This window comes from Schistocerca americana, chromosome 6 (assembly GCF_021461395.2).
Source record: "Schistocerca americana isolate TAMUIC-IGC-003095 chromosome 6, iqSchAmer2.1, whole genome shotgun sequence".
In the NCBI taxonomy this organism is placed as follows: domain Eukaryota; kingdom Metazoa; phylum Arthropoda; class Insecta; order Orthoptera; family Acrididae; genus Schistocerca; species Schistocerca americana.
Genome location: NC_060124.1, coordinates 386,377,859 through 386,401,804, shown reverse-complemented (window position 1 = coordinate 386,401,804; position 23,946 = coordinate 386,377,859). Strand labels below are relative to the sequence as shown.

Below are 23,946 nucleotides of genomic sequence, written 5' to 3'. Positions count from 1 at the left end.
GTACAACAACCAAGAGGGAATAATAAGAGTGGACGATCAAGAACGAAGTGCTCGTATTAAGAAGGGTGTAAGATAAGGCTGTAGCCTTTCGCCCCTACACTTCAATCTGTACATCGAGGAAGCAATGATGGAAATAAAAGAAAGGTTCAGGAGTGGAATTAAAATACAAGGTGAAAAGATATCAATAATACGATTCGCTGATGACATTGCTATCCTGAGTGAAAGTGAAGAAGTATTAAATGATCTGCTGAACGGAATGAACAGTCTAATGAGTACACAGTATGGTTTGAGAGTAAATCGGAGAAAGACGAAGGTAATGAGAAGTAGTAGAAATGAGAACAGCGAGAAACTTAACATCAGGATTGATGGTCACGAAGTTAATGAAGTTAAGGAATTTTGCTACCTAGGCAGTAAAATAACCAATGACGGACGGAGCAAGGAGGACATCAAAAGCAGACTCGCTATGGCAAAAAAGGCATTTCTGGCCAAGAGAAGTCTACTAATATCAAATACCGGCCTTAATTTGAGGAAGAAATTTCTGAGGATGTACGTCTGGAGTACAGCATTGTATGGTAGTGAAACATGGACTGTGGGAAAACCGGAACAGAAGAGAATCGAAGCATTTGAGATGTGGTGCTATAGACGAATATTGAAAATTAGGTGGACTGATAAGGTAAGGAATGAGGAGGTTCTACGCAGAATCGGAGAGGAAAGGAATATGTGGAAAACACTGATACGGAGAAGGTACAGGATGATAGGACATCTGCTAAGACATGAGGGAATGTCTTCCATGGTACTAGAGGGAGCTGTAGAGGGCAAAAACTGTAGAGGAAGACAGAGATTGGAATACGTCAAGCAAATAATTGAGGACGTAGGTTGCAAGTGCTACTCTGAAAAAAAAGAAAAAACTAAAAAAACTAGTAGAGGTTGGAACGCCAGTGGATATGAAACGGCAGTTGGAACTCAAGCCCTGGGTGGAAGGCCCACACTGGTGTGTTGGTCCTGCTTAAACACAGGAAATAGCAAGACGGACGTCATGGCACCTAAGCGCTGGAGCACAGTAGAGTCGCGACCGGCCGAGTGTGACCAAACCGGAAATCTTGGACGCAGGCGAGAGGAACGAAGAAGTGGCACATCGGAAACCACGCAGGCTGGGTTTTTTCCAAGGATTTTTACTCAGAAGCGTACCATAGCACGAGTATAGGTTTTTCCTCGCAAAATTTCCGCGCTGGACGACAAAAGATTAAAATATAGTTGGACGGCGTTCGGAAGAGTCTGTAGAGAGGGAAAATATTCCGTGGTTTTGGATATATAATTCGTTTTCGGAAATACGATGGTGGGGAGCCGAGCCTTGATGAAAAGCCAGCGCTGAAGAGACGTGGTCTCCCGTTTGAGCGCCCGTGTGTGACAGTCGCTCGATATCAGCTTTTGTTGGTACAGACAGACTTGCTGTCTTTGCTGTCGGCAGAGCTTATAGTTAGAACAGTTAGGAACTGTACTGTTGTGAACCTATACGATTCTGGACTTCACCTCCGGGTTGGAAGTCGTCGTTTAGTAATTGAGAGGACTTCTTCTGCCTACACTTACGTTGAGACGTTATCTGACTTCCGTCCTTGTGGTTGGGAGTTCGCGTTTATCTGTAGAACAGAGAGAGGAGAAGACAGTATTAGAATATATCAGTCACAGGACCGCCTTCTGCCGTCCTAGTATTTGAAAGAGTTGATTTATGGCTGAAGTTCTTCTATCGTCGTAGACGAGTACGAGAACCATCAATTCGACGCACCGGACGCAGTTGACACAGTGATATCGCAAATTGCTTCGGCTTATTATTGCTATAAAAGCCAAACATCACGTTAGTTTATTTCCACTGAGGTTCCACACCACTGTAGATCATCTTTGAATGTAGTGTCTTCTAGTGTTCGGTATGTAGATGATGTCAGTCAATTCTCGTTTTTGATATTAGACCGCGCAGTCATAGTAAGTGGCGGAGTTGGGCAACTGATTAGTAATTCTACTTAGAAAATGTAAACTTTGTAATATAAAGGTTCTTTTTATCTACAATAACAACGTTTATCATTTAGTAGGATTAGTTGTCTTCATCATTCATTTATGTTTAGATTGTAATTTATAGAATTAAGAGATCCTACGATCTGTTGCACGGGGTAGTCAGACAGGGCTAAATATTCATTTTAGCATTTATTATTTTCTGTTGAGAAAATTCATTTTACACCCGCCTGGACTATCTCTCTGCATCTGGTCTCTGGTTCGTGAACCAATACTGACGGCTGTTCATCAGCGCCACAGGCTGGAATTTCCACGTCAACCCCGCAGTTGGACGGCCAAGGAGTAGTGACAGGGGGCCTTTTCAGATGAATCACGTGTTAAGCTCCATCTGATAGAATGCTTTTGGCATGTATGGTCCTGCAACAATCGCCAGACGTGTCCAGGCCAGAGAAGGAACGTTGTGACCTGGAGAATATTTTTGTAGCATTACTTGGTGATCTCGTCAGTGTGGAAGCACAATGGATCAACGTAAGTATGCACCTATCCTTGGGGACCATGTCCATCATCACATGTAACTTGTTTTTCCTCGGCAGGGTATTGCCTGTACCACTCTAGTATGTGACTGGTAGGTAAACTCTTGTTGGTGACTGGAAAGCAGTAGCAAATCGGCAGCTAGTATCTATGGGGCAGCGTTTCCTGCAGCGAAGCGCTGAGACCACAAGGCAGTTCCCTCACGGCCGCTCCTAAACGCAGATCAAGCGGAGCTGCTAGCTGCGTAACACGCGCGGTTCGCCAGACTGGAATCATTGGCAGCCAGGCCGTTAAGTACCTTGCAGGATTTTTCTGTTCATGCTGATTATTTCAATAGCCTCTTTTGTTTCTCATTTTGCATCTACGGCTCCCAGGCAAACATACGTGGTTCTAGAAAATTGCTAGAACGGCCGTATTTCCGATACTGTTCCACTACGGCTGTCTTATTGTTCTGTCACAGTTGTACATAACTTTCATGCTCCGACACTTCTACATCTACATCTACATGACTACTCTGCAATTCACATGTAAGTGCTTGGCAGAGTGTTCATCGAACCACAATCATACTATCTCTCTACCATTCCACTCCCGAACAGCGCGCGGGAAAAACGAACACCTAAACCTTTCTGTTCGAGCTCTGATTTCTCTTATTTTATTTTGATGATCGTTCCTACCTATGTAGGTTGGGCTCAACAAAATATTTTCGCATTCGGAAGAGAAAGTTGGTGACTGAAATTTCGTAAATAGATCTCGCCGCGACGAAAAACGTCTTTGCTTTAATGACTTCCATCCCAACTCGCGTATCATATCTGTCACACTTTCTCCCCTCTTTCGTGATATTACAAAACGAGCTGCCCTTTTTTGCACCCTTTCGATGTCCCCCGTCAATCCCACCTGGTAAGGATCCCACACCGCACAGCAATATTCTAACAGAGGACGAACGAGTGTAGTGGAAGCTGTGTCTTTAGTGGACTTGTTGCATCTTCTAAGTGTCCTGCCAATGAAACGCAACCTTTGGCTCGCCTTCCCCACAATGTTTTCTATGTGGTCTTGAGTGCTAATGGATCTCCCAGTTCCAGCAAAGTAGACTTCGCAGCATCCATACTCGGGTTTAACAGCATAGCCAGCGGCCAGGAGAAAACGCCATGAGGCCTTAAGGATTCACTGCAGGAAAACGCTACCCCGTGGATGCTAGCTGCTGATTTGCTATCGTCTACCAGTCACCAACGAGAGTACCTACCAGTCATTTACTAGAATGACAGAGGCCTGTCGATGCGCTATTACCTACCAGTTACCTATTGCCTTTCAATCAGCCACCGAAGTAGAACAGGCAATGGCCTACGATACAGCCACCCCCTCCATAGCAACCTCTCTTCAAACTGTCCAATGTGTGATTGCCTTTCTTGTAAAAATGAAATGAGCATTTGGCATTGCTGGCCGGGAGGTCCCACCCGGGGGAGTTCGGCCGCCTAGTGCGAGTCTTATTTTAGTTGGCGCCACATTCAGCGACTTGCGTGCCGGTGATGAGGATGAAGTGATGATGAGGACAACGCAACTCCCAGTCCACGAGCGGAGAAAATTTCCTGCCCGGCCAGGAATCGAACCCGGGCCCGGTGCGTGGGAGGCAAGCAGGTTACCACTCAGCTAAACATGGAGAATTCCCTTCTTGTGACTTAGTTCGTTACAAGGATAGGAGCAGCAATACACCTTTTTTAAATGGCACCCTATATATAATATTCGGTTTCCATTTCCTCTCCTCTAGACCGATTCATAATGTTTCACAGTTTAATAAAAACAGGACACAAAACTGACTTACTGTACCGTATTAGAACACAGCGTGGTACCTGGGCTAACGTAACTCGTCAGTTTTCCGAATTTGATAGTAAACAAATATTCCAGCCGGCCGAGGTGGCCGAGTGGTTCTAGGCGCTACAGTCTGGAACCGCGAGACCGCTACGGTCGCAGGTTCGAATCCTGCGTCGGGCTTGGATGTGTGTGACGTCTTTAGGTTAGTTAGGTTTAAGTAGTTAAAAGTCCTATGGGACTGATGACCTTAGAAGTTAAGTCCCATAGTGCTCAGAGCCATTTGAACCATTTTTTTTTTGAACAAATACTCCCACAAATGAAATGGATGCCAGTCATATAGTCAGTCTTCATTTGACGGTCTGTGTGAGTATAATGTTCGAAGAAGAGGCATAAATGCTACTCAAATACGGACAATGTAAGTTAAAAGTACCACATTACTGCCCTACATGTATCGGTATTGCGAATAATAATAATAAAGTATTGCAGTTACTATTCTGGTAATATATACTCTCCAAAAAGAGAAACATTTCAGAAAATACGCGAAATGTTTCCTGAAACAGCTTCTGGAGCTCTGTACACTTTGTCTTTCATTGAAATTTCTTGTAACAAAATGACTATTTCCTTGAGTGGTTGTGTCATCATACTATATACGGCGTCGTCACAGACACGTAACGGGTAGAGCGCAGGACGTGACTGAAGGTCTATAAGACGGGAAACCCAACCTCCACGAAGCTTGGACCTTGACGATAGTGGGATGATTTGCGTGCCTCAGCGATACAGATAGCCTTACCGCAAGTTCAGCCACAATGGGGGGGTGGGGGATATCTGATGAGAGATCGGACAAACATGTCCCTGAAGAGAGGCAGCAACGCTCTGGATGATTGACTACTCTCAATTTATAACATAAACCTGCACTGGTATTGCCAACGGCTCAAATCAAGGGGAAACTACAGCCGTAATTCTTCCCGGGAGCAGGCACCTCTGCTATATGGATAAATGATGATGCCATCCTTTTGGGTAAAATATTCCGAAGGTAAAAAACCGCCCATTCAGATCTCCGCGTGGAGACGGTTTAGGAAGATGTCATCAGGAGGAACAAAACTCGCGTTCTACAGATCGGAGCGTTGTATGATAGATCCCTCAAACGTACAGGTAGGCTACAAAATTTAAAAAAGTGAAGTAGATAGGTTGATGTTAGATATAGTGGCAATTAGTGAAATTCGGTGGCAGGACGAACAGGACTTCTGGTAAGATGAATACAGGGCTATAATTACAAAACCGATAGGTGTATTTCACGAGCAGGTTTAATAATGAATATGTAAATAAGAAAGCAGGTAATCTACTAGGAGCAGCATAGTGGATGCATCGTTGTAGCTAAGACAGACACAAGGCCAACAACCACCATAGTAGTGATGTATAAATTTTGTATGCCAACTAGCTCAACAGATGAAGAGATTGAAGATATTTATGATGAAATAAAAATATTCGGTTTTTTAAGGGAGACGAAAATGTAATTGTGATGGGGGACTGGAATTCGATAGTAGGAAAAAGGAGCGAAGGAAAAATTGTACGTGAATATGGACTGGGGGGAAAGGAATGAAAGAGGAGACCGTCTAGTAGGATTTTGCAGGAAGCATAATCTAATTATTTGTAACACTTGGTTCAAAAATCATGAAAGAAATTTGTATACCTGGAAGAGACCTAGAGACACAGAATGGTTTCAGACTGACTGGTAAGACAGAGATTTCGGAACCAGATTTTAAATTGTAAAGCAATTCCAGGGGCAGATGTGGACTCTGACAGTAATTTATTAGTTATGAACTGTAGATTAAAACTAAAGAAATTACAAAAAGGTGGCAAATTAAGGAGATGGGACGTGAATAGATTGAACGAAACAGAGGGAGTGTTAGGCAATAATTGACTGGAACAGGGAAAGGAATACAGTAGAAGACGAATTGGTAGCTTTGAGAGACGAAATAGTGTAAGCAACATGGGATCAAGCAGGTAAAATGACAAGGTCTAATAGAAATCCCTAGACAACGCAGGAACATTGAATTTAATTGAGAAAATGCAACGAATGCAGCAGGCGAAAGGAAATACAAACGTCTAGAAAATAAGACTGGTAGAAAGTGAAAAATGGCTAAGCAGGAACAATTAGAGGACAAATGTAGGGATTTAGAAGCATATTTCACTAGGGCAAAGGTAAATACCGCCTACAGGAAAATTAAAGGTACCTTTGAAGAAAACAGAATCAGCGTTATGAGTATCAGGAGCTCAGCTTTCCCTTCTTTGCTTAGGACTGGGTCTCCCACAGTCCTAAGCAAGGAAGAGAAAGCTGGAAGGTGGAAGCAGTATATGGAGGGTCTCTACATGGAACTTGAGGGCAATGTTATACAATGGACGAGGACGTAGACGAAGATGCGAGAAGAATGGGGCACTGAGACAGCTAAGTCAAAACAAGGATCCGGAAGTAGACATCATTCCTACAGAACTGCTGACTACCTTGGGAGAGCCAGCCATGCAAAATTCTTCCATCTCGTGAGCAAGATATATGAAACAGGTGAAGTACCTTAGACTTCAAGAAGAATTAAATAATTTCAATTCCAAAGAAAGCAGGAGTTGACAGGTGGAAGTATTACCGAATTACTAGTTTAATAAATCGTGGTGGCAAAATGCTATCACGAATTATTTACAGAAGCATGGAAAAACTGGCAGGAGCCGACCTCATGGAAGATCAGTTTGGATTCTGGAGAAATGTAGGAACAGACGAGGCAATACTGACCCTACGACTTATCCCAGAAGACAGGTTAAGGGAAGGCCAACCTACGTTTATGTAGAATTAGTTTTTGACGATGCTTACTGGAGTACTCTGTTTGAAGTACTGAAGGTAGCAGGGATAAAATACATGGTGCGAAAGGCTATTTACAACTTGTTTAGTAACGGGGCGAGAGATAAGAGTCGAGGGGCATAAAAGAGAATGTGTGGTTGACAAGTAAGTGAGACAGGGTTTTAAAATATCGCCAATGTTATTCAGTCTATACGCTGAGCAAGCAGTAAGGGGAAAAGAAAGAGAACTTGGAGTGTAAATTAAACTTCAAAGAGAAGAAATAAAAACTTTTAGGTTTTCCGATGACATTGTAATTCTGTCAGAGATAGGGAAGGATTTGGATGAGGAGCTGAACGGAATGGAGCAGTGTCTTCAAAGGAACATTTAAGATGAACATCAACAAAACCCGAACAAGAATGACGGAATGTAGTCGAATTAAAGCAAGCGTAGCTGTGGGATTAGTTTAGGAATCGAGACACTTAAAGTAGTAAATGAGTTTTGTTATTTGGGGTGCAGAATAGCTTATGATTGTCGAAGCAGAGACCATATAAAATGTGGACTGTCAAACGTAAGAAAAGCGTTTCTGAAGAAAAGAAATTTGTTAACATCGGATATGAATTTAAGTATTAGGCAATCTTTCCTGAAAGTACGTATATGTATGCAATGTCGGTATGTATGGAAGTGAAACATGGTTGATAAACAGTTTAGACAAGAAGGGAGTATGGAAGCTTCTGAGATGTGGTGCTACAGAAGAATGCCGTGCGTTGGGTGGGTAGACCACGTAACTAATGAGGAAGTACTGAATAGAGCTGGGCAGAAACGAAATTTGTGGCACAAACTGACTATAAGAAGGGATCGATTGACACGACAAATTCTAAGAGACAGAGAAATCACCAGTTTAGTACTGGAGGGAAGTGTGGGTGATAAAAATTGTAGAGAGCAACCAAGAGATGAATCAGTAAGCAGGTTCAGGAGGATGTAAGTTGCAGTAATTATTCAGAGATGAAGAGGCTTGCACAGGATAGAGTAGCATGGAGAGCCGCATCAAACCAGTCTTCAAACTGAAGATCACAACAACAACAACAAGATGGAAAACTTTCCCAATGCGTGAAAGTGAGAGAGAGAGAGAGGCCGAAATATGAATGAGCTGAGCTCGAACAGGTGAACAGAGTCGGTGATATACCTTCGGATGTACTGGAAAATGCGAGAGGTATGGGAGCAAGGTTATTTCAAATGACGTAGAAAATATTCGTAATGTGTGACTCATCATCAGATTTCCGCATGTAATATATGTGAAGAGATGTAGCAAGTGTTGGAAAGTTATTGCACAATAGTGGAACATTCGAAAAGACACCGAAAACATCGTAAATATTGTTCTATCGAAGAATGTTTACAAAATATGAAAAGAGTGATTCAAAATGAAATCATAATAGAAAGAGTATGTGAGGAATGAATTCTGTCGAAATCTCTTAGGAGACAATGTGATTCGTTGGTGGGATATTTTCTGTTTGATGTGACTATAGGTAGCCTGGTCCCGGGAGGTGAGGAAAAAATTGTAGGTCCAGGAAAGGCTTGAGTGTATATACTCGTAAAAATTTGCAGTGTTGATGTATGTCCGATTTACGTAGAAACGAAAAGGTTAGTATGAGGCGGGAAAAGATGCAGGATGGTGTCAAATCTGTTAATAGAAGATTGATTTTTATTTTTAAAGAAAAGAGACATCTCTAACTTTTCCGTCTTTTCCTACTACTACGGCCGTAAGTTTACAATGGCTACTGTTTTCTTTCTTCCAAAGTTTTCCATTACTCATTACTCACTTTCATGTTTCCTATGTGTTATAGAAAGATCATATTTTTGTGAAACTGAATTCTTGGCCCTAGACAAACCTTTAATGTAGGTAAGTTTCCAGTGTGTTCTTCCTCTGCGTTTTTCTCTGCTCTTGATGTTGCGAAATGTTGCTCCCTAGTCTACGTTCTTGGTAACGTTTTGTATTCACACGTTATAAAACCCATTCTTACATGTCCGTAGTGAAATGATACTACACTGAACCATACTTAACGTCAAGGCTCCTGTAAATCAGATTCTCTTTGTGTATTTAGAAGAATCACCGTTGTAACCAAGATGTACTACACCAGAACCACGCATGCACAAACACACAACATTCGCGCCAAGGTCGTACCGGTGATCCTCCCAAAAATACATACTACCGCGAGTATTTGCATGGTAGAGCGCGAAGTTCACACGCTAGTATCACAGTACGAAAAGACGCATAGACATTGAACCTGTTGCTTTATGTGAACATTGCAGCGGTTTCGCGAAAGAAATTTGATCCCTTTAGGTGAACATTACTTACACAAAAGCGATATTAGAGGTAATATGAATCAAAATAGTGTTTACTTCAGTGTTGATGAGATATCTTCGTTACATACCTCAATATTATAAAGAAATTTCGTCGTCAGTGATAATTTTTTTACTGTCCAGTTTACTTTCATCGTGTTACGGAGCTGCAAGGGCATATCAAACTGATTTTAGGAGTTTGGTATGGGAGACTTTATTGCCTAGTAGCGCAGTTGCTGAAACATTTCTAGTTTTAACACACGGACGTCATAAATTTCGTCTTACTCGTGTCGTAAAATTAACAACTATGCTGCTATACGACAACTGCAGTAGCGCTGAAAGACGTCGTTAAGTCCTTGAAAAATCGAAGTCTATCTGTGCAGCGTTGTGGAAGTATATATAGGCATATAAAGTACTGTGACTGAAAGGCATATTATTACTAGCGTATTTTAACCTAAAAGTCCAAAGCGTTGTTTGGGCCGTTTAGACCGCCTCAAGCACCTGATCCTACAATGGCTTTATCAACTGATAAAGTTGTCCCAACATTTTACAAGCATAAATAACATAATAATAATCTTTCTTCACGACTCACTACTAGAAAACAGAAATCTCAGAAATTTGTGTCATTAGGAGGCAGTAAGAGATTTACTCTGTAAACGAGTGATTCGCACAGAGGATTCATTTATTTTACTCATGACAGGTTACTCGTTACATTGGCTCTAACGTGCGACTTCAGAAACCGTTCTGCTGTGGTTGCCTTATATATTAGTAGAACATTTCATGTTTTTATTCGAATACAAAGATAAGAGATTTAAATTTCGTAATTTAAGGAAATAGGCTACAGAGAAACTAGTATCCTGTCGTCTCCACACATTCTTCATCTTTCCTTTACCAGACGCTGTCATTAAAACGTTGCGCTTCTGTTAGTTGCGAAGTATTCTTTTGTTTGTGGAGCTCTAATTATTAGTCTAACAGATGGCGAGATGAAAGAAAAAACTTTCAGCATGCATGTGGTGCACAAAAGCAAACGATTCTCGATGGAAAAAAAGGTCGTTCAGCTTTGATGAATGGACAGATTACCTACGAACGATGTGAAGCATCCGTTGGAACAAGCGCTGCATCATTCCCCGTCTCTCTCTCTCTCTCTCTCTCTCTCTCTCTCTCTGTGTGTGTGTGTGTGTGTGTGTGTGTGTGTGTGGATGGTTATGTGTGTGCACATGTGTCTCTTTCTCTTTCGTCCATCTTTTACCTTTTCGCATGTTTTTCCTTTTTATATGCGTTATGTTCATTCCGTCGTTTCCTCGTCGCAGAAGCTGCAATTTCTACAGCATTACGGAACTTCGTGTTTTATCTGGAAGGAGTCTGAAAGTCATCTTTGAGAAGTGCTCGAGACGGTCTCTGTCTAGCCCCATGGGAAATCACCGACATAGTACATACGCCACCCCCCCTCCCCCCGCCCTCCCGCATGTTAAACAAGAGACGCAAGAAAAGTTTGTTAATCATAATGAAACCAGTTGCAGGGACGTTGTTTGATCCGCCTTAAGGTGGGTATACAATGAAAAATATAACAAAAGAGATCTTGTGCGACGTCAGCCGAAAAAAAAAATTGGTAGGCCAGTTAAGTCCTAAACATTCTTCTTGTTGTTGACTTTTGAGATCTACTGAAGATGAAAGGTGCCTCTTGCTAGCTCTTTCGTTTCCTCAATATTTTGTCTTTTTAGATATCTATAATAATGAATTTGCAACTACCTGTGGTATACGAAGTGAATCCGCTTACCTACGTATCGATTATGGCGTGTTCAGAAAATCTTTGCTTAACCACTTCATCGGAAACAGTAATCTCTATTTTATCTGGATGTCGAAGTCCAGCTGTTTGATGGTTCAAATGGCTCTGAGCACTATGGGACTCAACTGCTGAGGTCATTAGTCCCCTAGAACTTAGAACTAGTTAAACCTAACTAACCTAAGGACATCACAAACATCCATGCCCGAGGCAGGATTCGAACCTACGACCGTAGCGGTCTCGCGGTTCCAGACTGCAGCGCCTTTAACCGCATGGCCACTTCGGCCGGCCCAGCTGTTTGAACATGTCGGCCAAAGGTGCTCATATTTCATTTCTTACCTAATTCCAGCAGGGCTGCCATGAAAGGTCTCGAGAATTCAAAGTTAAACTACTTTTTGAAACTGCAACCCACATCAACCAATTCGTAACACATTAATATCAAGTTCAACGCCAGAAATAATTAAGGAGTTCCTTTATAACGTACAGAACGGTGGATGAGTGACGATCTACATTCCTGCCAAATTAACAATATAAATGTAGACCAGATGTGGTTTGAATTCAAAGAATGTAGAATGGCAATGGCAAGGAAAGCGTTTCTGAAGAAGAAAAATTTGTTAACATCGTGTATAGATTTAAATGTCAGGAAGTCGTTTCTGGAAGTATTTGTATGGAGTGTAGCCATGTATGGAAGTGAAACGTATCGACAGAAAATGAAAGATTTGTTGTGGTCTTCAGTCCTGAGATTGTTTTGATGCAGCCCTCTATGCTACTCTATCCTGTGCAAGCTTCTTCATCTCCCAATACCTACTGCAGCCTACATCCTTCTGAATCTGCTTAGTGTATTCATCTCTTGGTCTCCCTCTACGATTTTTACCCTCCACGCTACCCTCCAATACTAAATTGGTGATCCCTCGATGTCTCAGAACATGTCCTACCAACCGATCCCTTCTTCTAGTTAAGTTGTGCCACAAGCTCTTCTTCTCCCCAATTCTATTCAATAACTCCTCACTAGTTATGTGATCTACCCATCTAATCTTCAGCATTCTTCTGTAGCACCACATTTCGAAAGCTTCTATTCTCTTCTTGTCTAAACTATTTATCGTCCACGTTTCACATCCATACATGGCTACACTCCATACAAATACTTCCAGAAACGACTTCCTGACATTTAAATCTATACTCGATGTTAACAAATTTTTCTTATTCAGAAACGCTTTCCTTGCTAGTGCCATTCTACATTTTACATCCTCTCTACTTCGAACATCATCAGTTATTCTGCTCCCCAAATAGCAAAACTCCTTTACTACTTTAAGTGCCTCATTTCCTAATCTAATTCCAGCAGCATCACCCGACTTAATTCGACTACATTCCATTATCCTCGTTTTGCTTTTGTTGATGTTCATCTTATACCCTCCTTTCAAGACACTGTCCATTCCGTTCAACTGCTCTTCCAAGTCCTTTGCTGTCTCTGACAGAATTACAATGTCATTATAGAAGCTCGAAATTTAGCGAGGACTTCAATGAGAGATGCTTATAATAGTTTCTACACAAAAACTTTGTCTCGAAACCTAGAAGAAAATCTGAAGGTATTCTGGTAGTAGGTAAAGTATGCTAGCTGCAAGAGACAATCAATCAATCCTTTCTCTGAGCTATAGCAGTGGAAATGTTATCGACGAAAGTGCTGCCAAAGCAGAGTTACTAAACACAGCCTTCCGAAATTCCGTCACCCAAGATAACGAAGTAAATATTCCAGAATTCAAATCGAGATCAGCTGCCAACATGAGTAACTTAGAAGTAGATATCCTCGGAGTAGTTAAGCAACTTAAATCACTTAATAAAAGCAAGTTTTCCAGTCTTGACTGTATATAAATTAGGTTTCTTTCAGAGTATGCTGATGCAATTGCTCCATACTTAATAGATATATGTAACCGCTCGCTCGACGATAGATCCGTTCCCAAAGACTGGAAAGTTGCTCAGGTCACACCAATATTCTAGAAAGATAGTAGGAGTCATCCACTAAATTACAGGCCATATCATTAACTTCGATATGCAGCAGGATTCTGGAATATATTTTGTGATCGAACATTATGAATTACCTCTAAGAGAACGTCTATTGACACATAGTCAACACCGATTTAGAAAACTTCATTCTTGTGAAACACAACTAGCTCTTTACTCACACGGAGTGCTCGGTACTATTGACAAGGGATTTCAGATTGATTCCGTATTTCTAGATTTCCAGAAGGCTTTTGACACTGCACCACACAAGCGGCTTGTGGTGAAATTGCGTGCTTATGGAATAACGTCTGAGTTATGAGACTGGAGTCGTGATTTACTGTCAGAGAGGTCACAGTTCGGAGTAATTAACGGAAAGTCATCTAATAAAATAAGTGATTTCTGAAGTTCCCCAAGGTACGGTTATAGGCCTCAGCTATTCCTTATATATAAACAAGGAGACAATCTGAGTAGCCGTCTTAGTTTGTTTGCACATAACTATATCGTTTATTGTCTAGTAAAGACATCAGAAGGTCAAAATAAATTTAAAAAGGATTTATAAAATATACCTGTATGGTTCGAAAATTGGCAATTGATCCTAAATAACGAAAAGTGCGAGGTCATCAACATGAATGCTTTTTAAGGAATCCGTTAAACGTCGTTTACACGATAAATCAATCAGATCTGAAGGCAGGTATTTCAGCTAAATACCGAGGAATTACAGTTACGAAAAAAGTAAATTGGAAAGAATACATAGAAAATTTTGTGGGGAAGGCAAACCAAAGACTGCGTTTTATGGCAGAACTCTTAGAAAATGTAACAGATGTACCAAAGAGACTGCCTACACTACGCTTCTCCGTCCTCTTTTGGAGTATCACTGCGCTCTGTGGGATCCTTACCTGACAGAATAAACTGAGAAAGTTCTGAGGAGCGAAGCATGTTTTGTACTCTCATGAAATAGGGGAGAGAATGCCACTGACACAATACTGGATTTGGGTTGGACATCATTAAAACATAAGCGTTTTCGTTGCAGCGGAATTTTCTCACGTAGTTTCCATCACCAAATTTCTTCTCCGAATGTGAAAATATTTTGTTAACGCTGACCAACACATGGAGAAACGTTCATCATAGTAAGATAAGGGCAATCAGACCTCGCATTGAAAGATGAAGGTGTTCGTTTTCTCCGCGCGTTGTTCGAGATTGGAATACTAGAGAATTATTGTGAAGTTGGTTCGGTGAACCTCTGCCTGGTACTTAAGTGTGATTTGTAGAATATCCCTGTACATGTAGATGTAGCCTAATTACAACATGGCGGACTGTGCAGAAGAATCTACCGGCACGTCGAAATTTAATACTCTTAGATCAGATCTCTACATCCAGGTAGTATAGAGATCCTGATGGGAAATCTTGTCTTTGGTAAGCCGTTGCCCTTGGCCAATCGCATGCCGTGGCGGTGGAATTTGCCGTGCGCTTTTTATTCGAAAGAGTCAGTTATTACAGTGGCACTGATTTCGCTGCGGAGTCGGATTCTGTTTCTTGGAGTGGTAAGGCGTGCTCTGTTTTGGAACTACATTCTGATGGAGCGTACAATTCTGATGAATTTATGTTTGTCTGATGTAGAGCCATGCGCAAGAACAGCGGAAAGACAATTCCAAGTTATTTTATTGTTCTGAATTTTGTGCTGAAGTTTGAGGTGAGTTAGGTCGTGACGTAATATATTTTCGCGTGCTGGCGTTCAGTTGCGTGTATTCAAATGCAGTTGTATAGGCTGAGAGAAGATGCGAATTTATCACGCATAGAAAAACTCGTTATTGCCTTATTTCTAAGTTCATTTTGTCCTATGTCTATTCAACTGCTCCGTACTAAGTTATGTGAGAGAGGGATCAGTTTGCTAGATAATATCGGATTGTGCTTCCGACTACGTAAGCCTTCTTTCGTGTGATTGAATGTTCATACGGTTCACATTGTAAACTTGTAATTTGTGTTAATGTTTTGAAGAGCAATATACTCTTTTTAAACAGCGCGTGTTGCCCAATGATTTCTAGTTAGCTCATTTCCTTAATGCATGTTGTGCTTACACGCACTGAACAAAGGGTGATCATCGCCAAAAAGTTATACGAATCAAGGCCGGTAGCGGATGAATTTTGTCTGATTATCTCTACAAGATAGTGTTTTCAGCTATGCATTAAAGTAAGTTGGCATGAGTTTCTGTTGGTGAACATCAGCCTGTCACATGTGGTGACATCGCTGCACGGAATCATATTGATTTCATGTGTGACATTACGGAAGTGCTATGAACTGTTTCTTAATCACATGCTCAGCTGTTGCATTTACTGTGATTAGATGAGTACACACTTGGAGAAACAGCCTTATTGCACTGCGGAACGGTGCAAGTGTGAAAGTAACACAAATTCGTAGTACCTGTTGCTTTCATGAATCTGTTTACTTACGTTTTTTATCACATACTGAGATATGTAGATCACTTATTACCAGTTGCGCTCAGTTATACAAGTGTGAAAATATGTGTGTACTGTACAATTTTTAAAACACAGTGTCAGATAGATTTACTAATCTTGTTCGAGTCTCACATAATTATTCATCAAAGTTGAATACAACTTTTTCTCATACTTCCGAGTTGTAATACGAAGTATTCACAATTATAAGTTCTCTTCGCCTTCAGCAGAGCAAGAACATAATCACAGCGATAATGCAATGATAATGTTCGGTTTTCTTACACAAGGAGCAACGTTTTTGATTCCTACACATAGCCCAACAATCAGATCGAAGGCACCTATTCAGTCACTCATCGACCAGTATAGTATGGAAATGGAAGACAGCAAAAGGAATTCTGGAGTTTTAAATTTCACATTTGAAAAATCAATCACGCAGGGAGATCGTACAAAGATACCATCGTATGACCGTCGTATAATCTTCGATATGGAGGACATAGAAATAGGCACCCCTTGCGCTGAGAAACAACGAAAAGAGTTAGAAACAACTAAGTCACAAGGTCCGGATGGAATAACAGCTAGGTTTTACAAAGAGCACTCTTCGAAATTGTTCTTTTACTTAGCTTGCATTTATCTCGAATCTCTCCGCCAGCGCGAAGTCCCAGGGGACTGGAAAAAAAAGAGGCAGGTGATTCCTTTATACAGGATGGTCAGAAACAGTCTGAAAAGCTTGTAAGGCTGTTACAGGCTAGATTGTGCTGAGAAACAAATGCAAAGAAAAAAATCAATGCGCTGCGCCTTTTCTGATTTAATTAGCATTGACATTAGCCAATTACGTCGTTGTGAGTGCAAATTCCAGCGTTTGTACTCTCGAAAATGCGGTAATTCATAGACATTTGTGGGTTCGAGAGTTACAAATTGGTTAAATGCACATAACCAGTTAAAATTTGCCTTTTTCGGAACTGGTAAATGTAAACTACGTGACAAAAATCTAAGTTTGTTTGGTTTAAGGAAACCATTCGAAGAACACGTTTAACAACAATAATAGATCGGATACGCCGGAACGTATCAAATTAGTTTCTTATCAATTAGTTCTCAGCACAACCTACCTAGTACATCCGTTACAAGCTTTCCAGACTGTTTCTGGCCACCCTGTGTAGGTAGGGTAAGGGAACGGATATGCATCATTTTTCTGCAGAATTGTGAACACATTCTAAATTCTACTATAATAAATTTATCCGTCTCCGTAGCTGACTGGTCAGCGTAGTTGGTTGCCATGCAGAGGACCCTGTGCCGATTCCCGGTATTGCCACGGAATTTTCCTTGGTGGGAGAACTGATACGGGGCACATACAGCCTCATGATGCCAACTGAAGATTGAACGAGAACAAGCTCGAAGGTCTGATAAGTCGGCAGAACGTCCTGGCAAGCGTTGTGCTGACCACATCTCACTCCATAACGCATCCGAGGCCCACGAGAAAGACAGACCACGGCGCGTACGTCACGAAGGTGAGCCTGAGCTCGCTCGCTCGTTCAACTCAGGAGAGAAAATGCGTTTCTAAACCTGTTAACTTGCAACTAGGCATTTATTGCATCTTCTACTGGAATGTCGTATTATGAAGTCTTACTGATTACTATTCGTACAACAACATTTAAGGTCAATTCTCGATATAAACTGTATAACGGCTTGTTTGTAGCATTTAGTTTCTTCCACGTAACAGTCTTCATTTCATACAAGATGTGGTACCTTATGCAACTGATAATCATTTTGACATGATTTTAATTTTATTGTACCGTCGTACAGCCGTAGAAAATTACTGGTGGGCCGACGCACTCTAGGACAAATAACAGTAAGATTCCATAACAATGGATTCCAGTAGAGGATGCAATCCTCATTTGTACACATACAGCCAGTTACGAGATTACGTGTGTAGAAATGCTATTATTCTGCTGAGCTGAGAGAGCGAGCGAGCAAGCTCGGCCTGCCTTCGTGACGTACGCCTTTGGCCTGTCTTTCTCGTGGGCCTCGTACCGCATCCGCATGACGCCGCAAAGCGGAGGATGACACGGCGGCCGGTAGACATCCCTTGGGCCTTCATAACCTGGAAGAGGATCTCATTAATATAATAAATTTACTACGGATAGAAAAGCTTCTTTCTGCAACAAATACGTGCAGAGTCAGGAAACATGGCTTGTGCGAAACTCTCCTTTTGCCGCACGATATCCTGCGAGAAACGGATGACTGATAACAGTTGGATTCCATGTTCCTAGATTTTCGGAAAGCATTTGACAGACTGCCGCACTGTATACTATTAACGAAGGTTCGGGTATACGAAATAGGCTCACAGATATGTGAGTGGCTTCAAGGCTTCTTAAGTAATAGAACCGAGTACGTTGTCCTGATCGCGGAATGTTCTTTGGAGACAAGGTTACCGTCAGGAGTGTCCAATGGAAATGAGGTAGGGCCAAGCTTCTTCTCCCTTTACATAAAAGATCTGGCGGATAGGGCGAGCATCAATTAGTGACTGATCGTCGATGACGCTGCAGTCTATGGGAAAGATCACTGAGTGACATACCGTAGGAGGATACAGGATGACTTAGAGATGATTTCTATTTTGCTTGATGAATGGCTGCTTGCTCTAAATGTGGAAGAAAGTAAGTTAAGGCAGATGAGGTAGAAAAACACTCCCTAAGACATATGAATATAGCACGAAGCGTTCCTCCTTCTCTGCTAAAGACTGAGATATTCCAACAACAAATTTTCTCAGTGAGTCGCGATATCAAAAGACTATGAATACTAAGAAATTCTGTGTAACTTGAATACCGCGACTAGAAAGAGAAAGGCCCAATGAAGATGAATGAAAGTCGGTCTCTTTTAGACGAAATACCACAATACCCTTAATGATCATAAGGCAGCATGCTTTTGTGAAATAATTCAGATTCAAAGAGGTATCCTTTCTGAAAAACACCGCAATTTCTTGAACGATTATAGCCCAGCATGCTTCTGTGAAACAATTCAGCGTCAAAAGTAAACCGTGAGGTGGGATACATCAGACCATTCAAATGATTCACGACGTCGTTATTCGGTATAGATGATCGATCAGTTCAACAAAATTCGTACGTAAAAATGTACGCGAGAATGAGCAAACGATCTGCGAATATTTCTCAGGGCGGTTCTGCTTTGTAGCAAGTAATAAATAAGGAAAGAACACGTAAAGTGTCTGGTCGTTATACAACCAAACAATCCATCCTCAATCTTCTCAACGTGGGCAGTGAAACAGTAGAGAAAGACAAATACAATTATATTCATAGCTCAGGAGGCGAAGAAGGTAAGGCAATTTTACAGAAATCCAGTCTGTATCGAGATTACAATATAATCTATTTCGATCCACTACAGGACACTGCCACCTACATGCTCACAGGTTGAATACAGATAGAAAAGAGGCGCGGATATGCGAAAGAAAGAAAAAAATAAGAAGTTGGCTAGTTTCATATGTAAAGAAATTGATACTTGTAATGGTGTAGTTCGTTACTCACAGTCTCTGGCCACTATGTAATACAGTTATTGCCCTGCAATTTACGTTCTTACGTAATACATAAAAGAAAATTTACAAAATACTAAATGAATGTACAGTTACATATACGAATACATATTCGAATGCTTTATTCGTATCAATGTCTTAAGTATTATTAGCGTTCTGTTTGACAGTCGCATCGGTAAAATACCTAGGCATGACGTTCCAGACGGCATGAAGTGGAACCATCGCAAGGATCACTTGTAGGGAAGGCGAATGGTCGACTTAGGTTTATTGACGAAAGTACAGTACACTTGTGCGACACATTCTGTGTAAGTAGGCTGTTTAGGTTTTTATATTGGTAACGCCACATAGCGCTCTGTATGAAAATCACTGACTGTGCCGTGTGCAGTCTGTGGCTGGTCGGCATTGTTGCAATAGTCGCTATTGTAATGTTGGGCAGTTGGCTGTTAAACAGCGCGTAGCGTTGCGCAGTTGGAGGTGAGCCGCCAGCAGTGGTGGATGTGGGGAGAGAGATGGCGGAGTTTAGAGAGAGGACGATCTGGACGTGTGTCCATCAGAAAGAGTAAATTTGTAATATTGTATATCATGGACTGACATATATATTATGACTTTTGAACACTATTAAGGTAAATACATTGTTTGTTCTCTATCAAAATCTTTCTTTTGCTAACTCTGCCTATCAGTAGTTAGTGCCTTCAGTAGTTTGAATCTTCTAGTTAGCTGGCAGTAATGGCGCTCGCTATATTGAGTAGTTCGAGGAACGAAGATTTTTGTGAAGTAAGTGATTTGTGAAACGTATAGGTTAATTTAGTCAGGGCCATTCTCTTGTAGGGATTATTGGAAGTCAGACTGCGTTGCGCTAAAAAATATTGTGTGTCAGTTTAAGCACAGTCATGTATAATTTATCTAAGGGGACGTTTCATCTGGAGTACTGCTCGAGTGTTGGGCATCTCCATCAAATCGGATTAGAGGAAGACATCTAAGCAATTTAGACGCGTGCGCTATATTTCTTACCAGCAGGTTCGATCAAAACGCGAGTATTAACAAAATGCTCCGCGAAATCAAACGCGAATCGCTCGAGGAAAGACAACATTCTTTTCATGAAACACTCTTGACAACGTTTAGAGGACTGGAATTTGCAGCTGTCTGCAGAATGATTCTACTGCCACCAACGTACATATCGTGTTAGGACTACAAAGACCAGATAGGAGAAATCAGGACTCGTACGGATAAACCAAGATAATAAGATTCCGGTTTTATTAACGGATTCACAAACAAAACCACCATTAACGAAAGAGATAATCATAAACTGAGGAGCCAAAGAAAATGATATACCTGCCTAATATCATGCAGGGCCACCGCGAGCACGCAGAAGTGCCGCAGCACAACGTGGCATGGACTCGACTAGTATATGAAGTAGTGCTGGAGGGAAATGACACCATGAAACCTGCAAGCAGATCTTTTCTGAACAGCACGTTGCAAGGTGTCTCAGATATGCTCAATAATGTTCATGTCTGAGGAGTTTGGTGGCCAGCGGAAGTGTTTAAACTCAGAAAAGTGTTCTTGGAGCCACTCTGAAGCAATTCTGGGCATGTGAGTGTCACATTGTTTCCTGCTGGAATTGCGCAAGTCCGCCGGAATGCACAATGGACATGAGTGGATGCAGGTGATCAGACAGGATGCTTGCGTGCGTGTCACCTGTAGAATCGTATCGAGACGTATCAGCAGTCCCATATATCTCCAACTGCACACGCACCACACCATTACAGATCCTCCACCAACTTGAAGAGTCTCCTGCTGACATGCAGGGTCCATGGAGTCATGAGGTTATCTCCATAACCGTGCACGTCCATTCGCTCGATGTAATTTGAAACGAGACTCGTAGGTTCTCTCCATACTCGTACAGGTCCATCTGCTCGATGGAATTTGAAACGAGACTCGTCCGACCAGGCAACGTGTTTCCAGTCATCAACAGTCGGTGTTGATGGACGCAGGGTACGCGAGTGGGCCTTGAGTTCCGAAAGCCCATATCGATGATGTTTCGTTGAATGGTTCGCACGTCGACATCGTATTGATGAAGTTTCGTTGAACAGTTCACACGCTGACACTTATTGATGGCCCAGCACTAAAGTCATCAGCAATTTGCGGAAGGCTTGCACTTCTGCCACGTTGAACGACTCTCTTCAGTCGACGTTGGTCCCGTTCTTGCAGGATCTTTCTCGGCCGCAGTGATGTCACATATTTGATGTTTTACCGGACTCCTGATATTCACGGTACAGTCGTGAAATGGTCGCACGGGAATATCCAGACTTCATCGCTACCTCGGAAATACTGTGTCGCATCGCTCGTGCATCGACTTTAAATCTTGATAACCTACCACTGCAACAGTAACCACTGATGTAAGAACTGCGCCAGGCACTTCTTGTCTTATACAGGGTGTTACAAAAAGGCACGGCCAAACTTTCAGGAAACATTCCTCACACACAAATAAAGAAAAGTTGTTATGTGGACATGTATCTGGAAACGCTTAATTTCCATGTCAGAGCTCATTTTAGTTTCGTCAGTATGTACTGTACTTCCTCGATTCACCGCCAGTTGGCCCAATTAAAGTAAGGTAATGTTGACTTCGGTGCTTGTGTTGACATGCGACTCATTGGTCTACAGTACTAGCATCAAGCACATCAGTACGTAGAATCAACAGGTTAGTGTTCATCACGAACGTGGTTTTGCAGTCAGTGCAATGTTTACAAATGCGGAGTTGGCAGATGCCCATTTGATGTATGGATTAGCACGGGGCAATAGCCGTGGCGTGGTACGTTTGTTTTGAGACAGATTTCCAGAACGATTTCCAGGAAGACGTTCGAAGCAATTGATCGGCGTCTTAGGGAGCATGGAACATTCAAGCCTATGACTCGCGACTGGGGAAAACCTAGAACGACGAGGACACCTGCAATGTACGAGGCAATTCTTCGTGCAGTTGATAACCCTGATGTCAGCGTCAGAGAAGTTGCAGCTGTACAAGGTAACGTTGACCACGTCACTGTATGGATAGTGCTACGGGAGATCCAGTTGTTTCCGTACCATGTACAGCGTGTGCAGGCACCATCAGCAGCTGATTGGCCTCCACGGGTACACTTCTGCGAATGGTTCATCCAACATTGTGTCAATCCTCATTTCAGTGCAAATGTTCTCTTTACGGATGAAGCTTCATTCCAACGTGATCAAATTGCAAATTTTCACAATCAACATGTGTGGGCTGATGAGAATCCGCACGCAATTGTGCAACCACGTCATCAACACAAATTTTCTGTGAACGTTTGGGCAGGCATTGTTGGTGATGTTTTGAATGGGCCCCATGTTCTTCCACCTACGCTCAATGGAGCACGTTATCATGATTTCATATGTGATACTCTACCTGTGCTGCTAGAACATGTGCCTTTACAAGTACGACACAACATGTGGTTCATGCACGATGGAGCTCCTGCACATTTCAGTCGAAGTGTTCGTACGCTTCTCAACAACAGATTCGGTGAGCGATGGATTGGTAGAGGCGGACCAATTCCATGGCCTCCACGCTCTCCTGACCTCAACCCTCTTGACTTTCATTTCTGGGGGCATTTCAAAGCTCTTGTCTACGCAACCCCGGTACCAAATGTAGAGACTCTTCGTGCTCGTATTGTGGACGGCTGTGATACAATACACCATTCTCCAGGGCTGCATCAGCGCATCAGGGACTCCATGCGACGGAGGGTGGATGCACGTATCCTCGCTAACGGAGGACATTTTGAACATTTCCTGTAACAAAGTGTTTGAAGTCACTCTGGTACGTTCTGTTGCTGTGTGTTTCCATTCCATGATTAATGTAATTTGAAGAGAAGTAATAAAATGAGCTCTAACATGGAAAGTAAGTTTTTCCGGACACATGTCCACATAACATATTTTCTTTGTGTGTGAGGAATGTTTCCTGAAAGTTTGGCCGTACCTTTTTGTAACACCCTGTATAAGCGTTGCCGATCGCAGCGCCGTATTCTGCCTGTTTACACATGTCTGTATTTAAATACGCATGGATATACCAGTTTCTTTGGCGCTTCAGTGTATTAAGTGCCAATTTAGAGGCACAACCTGTAATGATTTTGGCCATTAAAGTAATTACTATCCAGCGTCTGCTTCCGTGCTGCACAGAAGTCGTGTGCTTGTGACACACTAAATCTCTGAGGCATGTATTCACTAGGATACTTCCACGCTAATACAGGTACAGTTTACGGAATCGTAGACAAACTTACCCTCCATGGCAGCTTACATTGTGATCGATCAATATACCGTGCTACTAGTATTAGTCTCTGTGAATTTCTAGGTGTTTATTTTATGAAGAATGAAGCGATAGCACGCTATTGCTGATGGCAGTTTGTCATAATGTTAAAGCGTTTGGTGGCCGCCTTCGCACATTTCGATGAAATTATACAAGTTGTTTCAAAATGATTCAGTAGATTACACAAGGTACCTTTTACATGAATTAAGATAGAAATTTCGGTTGAATTATGGTTTACGCATAGGACTACAGAGATTCTGTTACCAAACGACGATCCGTTTTTTAAGCGGTGATCAAATAGTTTCAGTCTGAGGGCGTTGCTGCAGCGTAAATGCAACTTAGCTCGACCACGGTACCGGTATGTAA

The 23,946-nt window shown here is 41.9% G+C and overlaps 1 protein-coding gene across 1 annotated transcript in view; it reads right to left on the bottom strand.

Annotated features, from left to right (window-relative positions):
* LOC124620160 overlaps positions 1 to 23,561 on the bottom strand; it is a 194,095-nt gene extending 170,534 nt beyond the window's left edge. The window contains exon 1 of the mRNA XM_047146830.1: positions 23,555 to 23,561. Coding sequence (XP_047002786.1) covers positions 23,555 to 23,561 — 7 coding nt within the window. The remainder of the gene's footprint in view (positions 1 to 23,554) is intronic.
* Between the last annotated feature and the right edge of the window lie 385 nt (positions 23,562 to 23,946).